This window comes from Pinus tabuliformis, chromosome 5_1 (assembly GCF_031772625.1).
Source record: "Pinus tabuliformis cultivar Carrire ecotype Pingquan chromosome 5_1, CPIR1, whole genome shotgun sequence".
NCBI classification, from domain to species: Eukaryota; Viridiplantae; Streptophyta; class Pinopsida; order Pinales; family Pinaceae; genus Pinus; species Pinus tabuliformis.
This window is the reverse complement of record NC_142305.1, coordinates 446,399,216-446,411,817: the sequence shown is the minus strand read 5'-3', so window position 1 is coordinate 446,411,817 and position 12,602 is coordinate 446,399,216. Positions and strand designations below refer to the sequence as shown.

The following is a 12,602-nucleotide window of genomic DNA, read 5'->3' as shown; positions in this document are numbered from 1 at the left end:
CCTTACAGATATCTATATATGGATCCCTCATCCCAGAGATCGAGAGGCTGGAATTTTGCATATTGTAAGGAATTGTTGTTGGTTTCTTGAGACAAACATCAGATTGTTGGGTGATCTAAGCTTTGTATGAGGTGAAGAGGGGCTTCCTTGCTGAGAGGATGAAGCTGGGTTAGAACAACTGGTTGTAACTCCCCTTGGCTCTTTCTTGTTTATCAATAAAAGCTATTCGAGTTTTCCTCCATACTCTTGTGTAATTTATGTTTGCTGCATTTGTATGGTCAATTTACATCTGATCCTAGATTTTTTATGATTATAGATCCATGTTCTCATATAGTGTTATGCTACTATGATCTTACAGGTACTTTCTGAAGCTAGGCGTGCAAGGGAACAAGTAGTGAAAGACTATCAAGAAAGAGAGGAATCGAACCAGGAGATTAGCGCAAGATAGAGGTTGGTCTTCTTTGTTCTTCTCTATCTATACTTCATAAAGGAAAAACGAAAGTAGCTTTACTTTGTTTGTTTCTAAGGCAGCTATCACACCTTAGTGGGATAAGCAGTTCTGAGTATACACTTTTCCCTGTAACAGACCCTTGCTGCCTTTCTTTTCCCTACCTCTAGAAATTGCACAAATAAGTGTGGAAGTTCCCCTACTGACTGTCCTGCACTGTTCGTAGAAATTACGCAGTCATGACCAAGAATCCCTCTTCAACACTGATCCGTATTCCCTCTAGAAATTGTGCAGTCATGACCAGCAGTCCCTCTGAAGCCCTGATCTATCTTCCCTCTGGAAATTGTGCAGAACTAACCAACAGTACCTCTACAACCCACTCTGTGTTCCCTCAGAAAACTACACAAAAATTGCCCCCCTTAGGGTCCCACCTTGCAGTTGACATTGGTGACTCTCATTGCGTATTTTTTCCCGATAGTGTAGGTTATCCTCCCAAAATGCCTCATTCTAGCCTGAGCTACACTCTGTGCTATCGCAGTGAGTTGTCTTCCCTCCCTATCACCTAGAACACGAGAATAATGCATCATGATAGACTAGGAGGTTTTGGATTTGATGTCGTCCTGTCATGAGTGAATTGCAAGAACAGGTACACTGGTAGATCATGGTGAGATGATGAACAGGATGAAGAAGGAGCGCACATGCTAGAAGAATTGTTGTAGTTGGATAGACATACCAATCATATCAAGCAACAAGCAAAAGGAACACATGCATTGAACCATTAAGCAAGGCCAAGACCACTGAAGACCCCGCATCACTATGTCATGCGGAGGAGAAGACAAAGCAAACTAATAGTATATCCATCACTTAATAGTGCAACAACTTGACATGGACACCACAATTAGCCAATACATGTTAGAAGTTTCATATTGAGTTGTGTCATCAGTTGTCTTGGCCACATCACCACTATGGGTCATATCTGTTGTAACTGAATGTAATGTAAAGTGAAGTCCAATGGATGCACACAAAAGTTGAATATTCATGTCAGTTGAAAAGTAATGGGACGTTGAACAGTCACAAGGGTAGTCCAAGAGTCACAAGGGTCAAGCATCACCCTTAGCTATATATACCCCTCCCATTGTCTGAGCAAGGAATTTTTAACTTGGCTCCTCCCACGCAGGCTTGAGAGTTTGTAATTTGTTATTTGAGGAGTGAGGAGTGGATCCAATGTCCCACTACTGGGACTGGTGATGTATGGTGTAGAGATGTGTCTTGGGACTTTTTCTTAATTCAGAAGCCTCTTTTAGGCCATCACATTTTCACGCATGTTTTGTAGATGTTTGTAAGGCTACTATTTAAACATTTGTATTGCATGTTTGCTTAAACTATACTAAGATAGTTGAACTACTTTGGTTATTTTAATACTTACATAGTTGAAGATGTGTTGAACACATATTTCATTAAAATTGGAAAAAATATATTACAATGCTATCACTAGAATTACGTTTTTTTCCTATTTTGAAATTATGGTTTCACTATTTAATTTCAAATTTAATGAAATGTGTGTTGTTGTATTGTTTATCATTGTTGTCTCGTTCATGTGCACTACTCTATAGGACATTAGGCAAAACATTCTAGTTCTCTTGGTTATAACGATCGCCACCCTCGTGTGGACTACTCCGCTATATGGTGTACGCATTTTCCTTTGCAATTTGGTTTTAACGACTGTCGCACCCATTGTGGACTAGTCCACTAGATGCTGGACATACCCTTGTTGTTTTCACATGTGTCTCTCCCTGGGTCATACTACTACCTCTCATATAGAGGCTCACTTTTACCCTTTCCCTTACAGTAAGAGAACCCAGACACAAAGTTACATTACGCACTCACCAAACATACTCTACTTTCTTTTTGAAGATACAAGCATAACACTCTCATGTGTTGAACAACAAGAGCTAAGGAAAATCTCTAAGATAATGGCAACCGGGCCATCGTCCTCGATGGAACTCCTACACCAAATAGTGTGAGGTCTAGTTGGGACTTCATACCAGGGAGATCCACTGAATTTTTGCGGGTCTAGCACCATCAACACCTTTTTAACCCAAAGGAATGTCAATATCCCATCTACTATTTAGTATTTTAGAAAAGACATATTTCATTAATAAGTCTAAAAACCATTGTTCTGGCTTGGTGACCAGATATTGACAATGCTATTCACAAGTGTTGATATTCATGAATAAATTGGCTTGTGATGAGACCTCTTGTCTTACAAAAATGTGCTGTGAGCCATTATCTGGGCTTGTTGACCATACGTGATAATGTCATAACAATCAAAGCTCGTGATCATGGGAGGCCGGATCTTTTAGGAGACCCCCTATCTTTCAGCTTTTTAACACAATTTTTAATTTATACTCTAATAATGTGTGCTAATAGATGGGGAGACAAATCCTCTCCTTACGAGATAGGATGACATGGAAGAGTTATTGAATACTAAACTTATTTGTTTCTTTTTTGTCACTTTAGTAGTTGTTTTCTAAGGTAAGTTGTCGCAAAATAGAATTATCTTATATTATACAGTGGAATTATCAAAATGACAAGGAAACACAATAAGAGTTTCAAATCTGAATCTGAAAGATATCAATTCGATGATTATTTTGATATTCTTCCTTTTACCAATGAACTTCATTGAAAAAGAGTAAAATTTCCCATGTATCAGACCAAAGATTAATGTGAAAAAGCTCTTAAACTAAAATATTTTGTAATATTACCAAGATTATTTTCAAAGGGGAACAAAATGAAATATCATGAAATCAGATCTGAAAGCAGGATAAAAGAGAAATGCAAACCAAATTAAGAAAACAAACCATTGCAAACAAAATCATGAAATAGAAACAACTCAAACAAGATAAAAGTAATATCTTGACATAAGGCATTAAGATCTTGTTATGATTTTTTCAAGCAGAAGTGTTGTCTTGCTTCATGAGTTTCTCTTTCATGAGTTTATTAAAAACTAACTAATGACAAGTTTTGATTAAAAATTGCACTTCACATCTTAATAGAGATTTATTTCCTTTCTCAAATCTTGCTCTAAAACATATCACAAAAATGATAAGAAAAATTTTAAGTTAAGAAAATCTCCCTAAGTAAGGTTTGAAAGATGCTCCATTTAGTATTTACGTTTATCACAACTGACTTATTCAGAAAAGTTGGATTAAACGAAAACCTTAAAAAGGACAACAAAATATAAGAAAGAAAAAATGAAGCAGAAAATAACAAATTGAAATAAAAACATACAAACAGATGATAATAAAATTGCAAATGCATACTTGGAAGAATTTAATAGTCAGTTTACCTCAATGGATCTTCATCTTCTTCCATGTATTTATTTAGAATTTTTAAAATCATCTTTTTATTTAATTAACAAAATGTTAACAAAAAGAAATCTAATATATTCGTAATATTAATCTACAAAAACAGATTATGACTAGGTAAAATCCACATAAAATCAAACTTCCAATGTAACCATTCAACTGCTTTAATTACTACATGTACACACCAATCAAATATCAATAAAAAAAGCACAATTGAAACAACAAAAGGAAATTTGAATTGATTATATACCTCTAAAAATAAAGTATGTACAAATAACAACTTATTTACAAATAACTTATTTGAAAACCATCTCTCTTGGAAAGTTGTTTCGAAACAAATATCGATCGGATCATAAAAGTATGGATGTATATATATAAGATATTCAAAACTAACCAAAGGAGAAGGTAGCAAGGAAGATTGTGAGGGAACATTATCAAGAGTTAAATTTTGTTGATAATGAGATAATTGAAATGAAATGAACATTAGATTAATTTGAAAAACAAAAGTTTTTTGATATTCAGGATTAAAATTTCGAATAAAATATTAATTGTATTTAGTTAATGCATCTTGAGGGTGTTAAATGCTAAGATATTGAACATGCCTACATAAAATATCAACAAAGAAAACATAATGAAAGAATTGAAAGAAAGAAACCATAACCAATTTTCAATGAACATTAAAATTACAACATAATGTTATAGGGCCACTCTTGAACCTATCACTAAATTTAGTGATCGAATTGTCACTAAAAGAGAATTCTAGCAAAATGCTATTGTTGAAAATAGCAACAAGAAATGATAAAAATAGAATCCAGAATATTCTAATTTTAATTTGTCCTTGAATTAAAATTGTGAATTAAATTTGAATTTAGTCTCACCACTCTTGGAAATAATTAATTAATTCATTATGGATTAATTAGTTGGATAAATTCAAGCTAGAAGTCTTTCTAAAGTCATGCAATAGTTAACCCTTAAATTAAGGATATTATCCTTTAATTAAGGAAATAAGATTGAGTTATATTTGAGTTTTAATTAGTTAGCTCAGTTTACTAAGTTAAGTCCAGTTAAATTAGTTCTAAACCATTTCAGGAACTAATTGTGAGTTCAGTCAGTTAATGCATGCATGCATCCAACTAGTGTACTCCATATAACTGAAGATTCTCTCATCAGAAACACATGCATATCTATTCAAAGAAAGACCCAGTTGAGCTAAATGTCAAGGATAGGTTATTATCAATTCAATGAGTTTTCCTATAAAGGAAACTCATCCATGCAGAAGGAATAAGGTTCCTTGAGGATTGCGCAGTTTTACAAGTTGTGAGATCAATGTGAGTTATTAGTGTTACACTTGGTAACAGTAGGATCACCCAGGAGAAACAACGCAAGGAAATAGGAGGCTTGGAGGGTAGAGGAGAAGGTTCGTGAGAAGCCTTGTTCACCTGTGAGCATCCAGGAGGATTGTACTGAGAGCTGGTTAGCAGTGAGAGCTAAGGCTTTGTGTAGTTCTTAGATATTTCCACCTTGTATGATAATACAGATAGTGGGGTTTTTAGCTGAGGCTTTCCCCTGAGTATTCTTCTGTGTTTCATGTGCTTTGATTCTTCTCTGGTTAGATGTGTTCTGTTTGTTCTTGCTCAAATCCTTTAAGCTTCCGCTAATTGATTGTATAAGTATATTAAAGTATTTTTCTTTAGTTATATTGCATTATCGATTTAATCTACAGTCACATTTTCTACATAGATCTCAAAGGTAGATTTGTAGATAATTTGCAGGAAATTCTACATGGTATTAGCGCCTAGTTTATCGGAGCTATGAATAGTATACAGAGATGATAATTTGAAGTTTGAAGTTTAGGGTTGTAAGTGCAAATCGAATTCATCTCATACTTCAAGGTTGGTCAATGGAGTTCTATGTCTTGAGACTCGAGTATGCCTTGGATGGCAACTCAAACTACATAGCATGGAAAGATTATATGGAGGCTGTATTAGAAGACAACGTCTTGAAGGATTTCATTGATCAAGAAATCCCAAAGCCAGGTTCAACTAATGCACAAGAGTTGGTTGAATGGAAGAAGTGTGGGGTGAGGGTGAGATGGATCATCCTTAAGGGAGTTCGAGACCATATTGTCTCGAGTCTCCATGGGAAGGATACTCCATATTCAATGTGGAAGACATTGAAGGACCTCTACCAGAACAGTAGTGACCAGAGGAAATTGGCACTTAAGGACAAGCTTCGAAGAATCAAGATGGAGAACAAAGATACTATTTCCACATATCTGCACAAGCTCACCACTTGTAGAGATGAGCTTAGAAGTGTTGGAATAACTACTGTCGATGATGATATGGTGAGCCTCTCTCTCCTTGGCCTTCCAAAGAGATGGAATATCTACCAGGACTCTGTGAATGGAAGGGAGAAACTACCGGATTGGGAACGACTGTGGTCAAATCTCATGCAGGAGGAGATTAGGAGGAGCACACGAGATGGTTCTTCATCCAAGGATGATGAAGAAAATCTGGCCTTAGCAATTAAGGCAAGGAAAGGGAAGGGGAAGGTGTCCCTTTCCGAATCGAAATCTTCTCATGGAGGGAAGAAGGTTGATAAGTCTAAAGTGATATGCTTTAATTGTCATGAGAAGGGTGATTATGCGACTAATTGCCCATCGAAGAAGTCCAAGAAGGGATCTGAAGGTGAGGCATTAGCCTCTCAGTTCGAGATGGACTTCACCCTCATCACATGCATGGTGTCATCGATGATGGGTTGTGGTTGGTTTCTTGATAGTGGAGCCTCATTCCACATGACCAGCGATAAAATTTTATTCAGTACCTTAGAGGAGAAAGACCTTAAGATGCACATAGAGATGGGTGACGATGAAAGGTATAGTGTTTCAGGAGTGGGCATGGTTTCTTTTCAGAGGGAGCATGGAGCTCTTATCACCTTGACAAATGTGAAGTATGTGCCTGGACTGAAGAAGAATTTGGTATCGATTGCGATGTTGGAGGACAAAGGCTACGATGTTGTCTTTAGTAAGGGAAAGGTTTTCCTTAGACACATCACCACGAGACAGGTGAAACAGATCGGTTCATGAGTCAAGAACTTGTATGCTCTTGAGGTTCAAGATGCATACAAAGCCTTGAGGAGCCAGGAAAATGTTAGAGACTTGGCGGTTGGTAGGGAGAGTAAATTACCTCTCAACATGCAGACCTAGAAGAAGTCTCAAACAATTTTGGAGGAGCCACAATTGGAGATACTGATAGGAGACCGAGTGGAGGAATCCACTCATGAAGAGACCTCCAGTAGGGGTAATTTCGAGCCAAGTGGGTAGAGGATCACATGCAGCTATACATCTAGGTGTAAGGTGGGGCAATGTGAAGTGATAGTCTCAAGAAGGCTGAAATTGGGCAGGGTCCATTGAGAGGTTTATCTCATGGATCGTACCTTGCTACGGGATCCAAAGTACATAGTAGCGGGAGGAATCAATGGGATTGATGCAGTCAGAGATCAAAGTGACAGAGGCTAGAGTAGTCAGATACTGAAGAGTGCAGAGAATGATTGAAAATAATGTAGAAAGGTTGAGTCAGTAGAAGCGCAAAGTTTTTCAGTCGATAGAGGCAATAGTAGTTAGAGACTTTGATGACAGAGGCATCATTCTGATTGAGGTTGGATTTTTTTTGTTACTGGATATCACTAGAGCAACAACACTAAAGAGAAGTGTTGCATGCAGAGCATTCCAAAGGTTCAGGATCGGGATCAAGTTGAATTCCTTTCTTGTTGAGAGGGAGTGTTGAAAATAGCAATAAAAAAATGATAAAAATAGAATCCAGAATATTCTAATTTTAATTTGTCCTTGAATTAAAATTGTGAATTAAATTCGAATTTAGTCTCACCAGCTCTAGCTAATAATTAATTAATTCATTATGGATTAATTAGTTGGAGAAATTCAAGCTAGAAGTCTTTCTGAAGTCATGCAACATGTATCCCTTAAATTAAGGAGATTATCCCTTAATTAAGGAGATTAGATTGAGTTATATTTGATTTGTAATTAGTTAGCTCAGTATACTGACTTAAGTCCAGTTAAATTAGTTCCAAACTTTTTGAGGAACTAATTATGAATTCAGTCAGTTAATGCATGCATGCATCCAACTAGTGTACTCCAGGTAACTGAAGATTCTTTCATCAGAAACTCATGCATGTCTATTCAGAGAAAGACCCAGTTGAGCTAAATTTCAAGGATAGGTTACTATCAGTTGCATGAGTTTTCCTATAAAGGAAACTCATCCATGCGGAAGGAATAAGGTTCCTTGGGGATTGTACAAATTTACAGGGTGTGAGATCAATGTTACACTTGGTAACAGTAGGATCACCCAGGAGAAACAATGCAAGGAAATAGGAGGCTTGGAGGGCAGAGGAGAAGGTTTGTGAGAAGCCTTGTTTGCTTGTGAGCATCCACGAGGATTGTACTGAGAGTTGGTTAGATTTGGGAGCTAAGGCCTTGTTTAAATCTTAGATATTTCCACCTTGAATGATAATACAGATAGTGGGGTTTTTAGCCGAGGCTTTCCCTTGAGTATTCTTTTGTGTTTCATGTGCTTTGATTCTTCTATGGTTATATGTGTTCTGTTTGATCTTGTTCAAATCCTTTAAGCTTCCGCTAATTGATTGTAGAAGTAGATTAAAGTATTTTTCTTTAGTTATATTGCATTATTGAGTTAATCTACAGTCATATTTTCTACATAGATCTCAGAGGTAGATTTGTAGAGAATTTGCAGGAAATTCTACAACTATAGATGAAAGTTTTCAAAATAAAATCAGAATAAAAAGTGTTAGAAACCTGCAAAGCTAACTCATCAAAATGTTCAGGATAAAATTTGTGTTCAGCAATAGGAGACAAATTCATAGCATGTGACTCTTCATGACATAAATCATTTTTATAATTAGTGCACTTTATATAGGATAAAAATATTTGTCATCATCATCACTGTATTCATCATAAATTACCTCCTCTTGGAAATCAAATAACTAATTTGTACTAACAAAATCAGAAAATATGAGAGAAGAAGATTTTGAAACGTCGTTGATGATAAAGAATCATCATCTAAATGAGAAATATTTTCAGAATTAGTGATAAACTTATTTTCAACCGACAAATTAAAATGGTCATTATTTAATGAAATTTGATTTGAAAATATATTATGATAATGAAAATAATGACTACTAGAATATAATGTTGGATGGAAAGAGTCATCTTGATAATTTATTGTATTATCATAATTCTAGTTTAATGGAATTCTTTCAGTTGTAAAAATGTGTTTTGAATTTTTAGTATTCACCTTAAGAGAAGATAGATTAACACATTAATTATTTAAATCTTTTTGTTGATTAGATTCTATTGGGCCTACTTGCTGATCACCAGAATCGTTAGAAATTGTCTCAATTACATTTCAATACGACAAGAATGCAATTGAAAGATGAAGAATTCATTTCAATAATTGATGAAAATAGTAGTGCTATGCATACACTTACATAAATATTTTTTATTACATAATTGAATCAAGTTACATGAACCCCAAAATATTTCAGTAGTGAAGATCCCCTGTAGCCAACAACTCAAACTTTGTTTGTAAAGAAGACTTCAATCTCACTACAATAGTACACATGAGAGTTGATCTCCCTCTACAAATAGGTTACAAGGCTAAGCATTACTCCGCTTCTCTTCCTCCCGGATTCGAATCCCCCTATTCCTATTCTAACTATGCATATTAGTGCCTATCATGCAATTCTAATCATCAAATTCCCCCCCCCCCGGCCAAAAATTCCTTATACAATTAGTGGAGGGATTATTTATATAGAGATTGAGGTGAAATTGTGAAAATATCAGCAACTCCACATATCTATCCACAACCAAGAAATTAAATTAGGTAGTTATTTCTTCTGTTGAATCACATATAAAAATGTCGATTGCCTCTGTTGATAAAGTGCCCAATTTAGCTTGTTGTTGAGTTTAATTTGTTTTCTGTCGACCACTACTGAGTAGATAGCTAGGTAGGCTTATGCTCTTCACGATATTAGTCTTCGTTTAAGATTTCTCCTTGATTTCCTCTTTGGATCTTGACACATGGCCGAGTGGTTGTTGATTAAATGATTTAATTGAATCAGCCCTGGCATTTTTCTGTAACAGAGAAATCAGAATTAGCCATGACGAAAATTCAATACACATATGACTCAAGAACTTTTAATTTTAATGAAATTGTTAAAACAGTGGCCAGAGGATGATACGTGGAAAAAGATGAGTGGTATCAAAGATTTGATATCAGCATTTTAAAATTTGTTACCATTTAAAAGTCCCGATATAGGCAGATGCGAAATTGTATTAACTCTCATTAAACACGAAACTAATATATGTAACGACTTTCCTATTAATAAGAAAGCAGCTCCCTGGAGGTGACAATCGGAAACAGCCAGGTGGTATCAGAGAAAGGCTCATGACAACTTTTAAAATGGGACAACACAAAATACTTGTGATATTGGGTAGCTCTGATATGAAACAGATGTGTTATTGTAGTCAACTCTTTTTAATAATTATATCACATACGTAACCAATATCGACAATCGGAGTTCAGTCTTATCAAAGTATCATTTCAGAAGTTGCGATATGGGAGTGGATGCAAAATTTTGATTATACCATAATGAATACCATATTGGGTGTGGATATCAGGGGTGAGTGGAATATTGGAGTTCAGAGTAATGGGTTTGGGCCAAATACTACGATACAAGTGTGGAACCAGGAATAACATTTAAAATAGTTGAAAACCATTTCGGATCCGTATATTCAATGTAGACATAGATGCTGACAGTGGCGGGTGAATACACATATCGGAGGTTGGAGGCATTGAATAATCAGAAGTCGGGGATTTTGAGGGGTGTCACAAAATAAAAACACCGATATAGTATTCCTCCAATATATGCATTGCGTTTATTTGTGAACTTTGGATACATGTTATATTATTATAAAGAGCCAATATCATATGTGTCGAAGTTTTGGTATCGAAGAATTCCAAAAGAGTTCCTCCGATATCATAACTCTGAAAACTCCGATATAACTCTATTATAAAAAGGTTTCTCTAACCAATAAACTACAAACACTTTATAATGAAAAGTTGGTCTCGAGGGCTAGAAAAAATGAACATTTATATAATTGATTAGGCAAGGGTAGTGAAAATGTTTGATCATCGACTAAGCAACATTTTCAAATTGAATGTCCAAAAGAGATCAAACGAGTTATGATAGGAAAATAATGGGGGATTGTGTTTTTACCACAATAGGTGTATAGTTGCAATACCAAAAGCAATATGGCTAGATCGCTAAGATGGATCTTACATAACCAAAAATACCCTCTTCATATGGTTTCACACCCTTACATTCAAGCTCAAATAGCTCACGATAAATAACAAAGACAATCACCATTACATACCCAAACGTGAGCTCGATTCTCCTTTTATAAATTTTATAATTAGAATACCATGGTTCAATAGTATGAATTGTTAAAATACCATCGATCATTGAATACCATAAGTCAATATATTAGGTCATCAAAATACCATGGATCTCCATTTTTTTTCCTTTTTATTATTTAATATAAAGAGTTTATAAAATTTTATCCTTTAATTAATCAAAAATAATTTAATAATCACTTTTTAATTTAATTGAGTAATAAAAAACAAACATCATTTTCTTAATATCAACTCAAAATAATTATACTTCTTAAACCAAACCTTAATCCCACAAATAACTTAACCGGCTAAAAAATAAGAAACAAACATTATTTCCTTAATATCAACTCAAAACATATAATACAAATTTGCAAAAATACACAAATATCTCCATAAACTTTCTCTCCCCAAATTTATTTATTTTATTTTCTATATTGTATAAACACATTTACAAAGACATGTTAGTCATGGTCATCATCCTCCCAAACTCCTCCATATCAATTCTTCCATCACAATTTCTGTGATATCTTGCGATCATCGTTGTACACCCCTCCCAATCCTGTCCCTCCTTCAGCCCTAAGTTGAGCAGGACATGTTGAAGTTCCCATGCGCTGATGAACCCATCCCCATTCTTATCAAAAATATCGAACGCTTTCTCCAACTCCTCCTCCACAAACACTTTCTCCTCCCTCTCGTCATTCTCATGAGCTTCCTCCCACAGATCCAGAAAAAAACTGCAGAATTCATCAAAGCTCATATGCCCCGGGGAACCCATCAGCATTTTCATATTATGATCAGAGATGCAAGGCATCCCAAGCTTTTGCAGTAAACCTTGTACATCCTCTGCACTGACGATGCCGTCACAATCGCTGTCCAAGGTATTGAACAACTGAGGTACGTCCCATCTATGGACGATAGCCATGCTTCTTTCAATTAAACATTCACTAGATGACTCGTATTCTCCAGCTGCCATTATCTCCGAGTCTTTAGGATGGTTAAAGCCAGAAAATTTGGTTTTCATCATTTGAGAAAGCCAAACATAAACATAAAAGCTGCAGACGCTACACAATTTCTGCACCCACCTCAGTGCCATGGACACAACAGTGCTCCAGTACATAGACATGACACAAATGTTAGAAACCGCACAATTTCTGATCATATCACGCACCATCTATGGTATGTGGGATGAGTGTGAGTGAATTATATCTCAACAATAATTACTGCAATTGAGAGAAAAAAATACACACATATAGACTGGATATTACTGGGGCGTCAGGGAATGGTAGCCGCCGGCGATTG

General features: G+C 35.6%; 1 protein-coding gene across 1 annotated transcript; it reads right to left on the bottom strand.

Annotated features, from left to right (window-relative positions):
- Positions 1-11,751: 11,751 nt before the first annotated feature.
- Positions 11,752-12,276, bottom strand: LOC149165396 (calmodulin-like protein 2). Its single transcript, XM_089429795.1, has one exon. The coding sequence runs from the start codon at positions 12,274-12,276 to the stop codon at positions 11,752-11,754; it is 525 nt and encodes a 174-aa protein (XP_089285921.1).
- Between the last annotated feature and the right edge of the window lie 326 nt (positions 12,277-12,602).

Excerpts from the sequence above, each read along its gene's own strand:
- LOC149165396 (XM_089429795.1), bottom strand. The coding sequence starts at position 12,276 with ATGGCAGCTGGAGAATACGAGTCATCTAGTGAATGTTTAATTGAAAGA.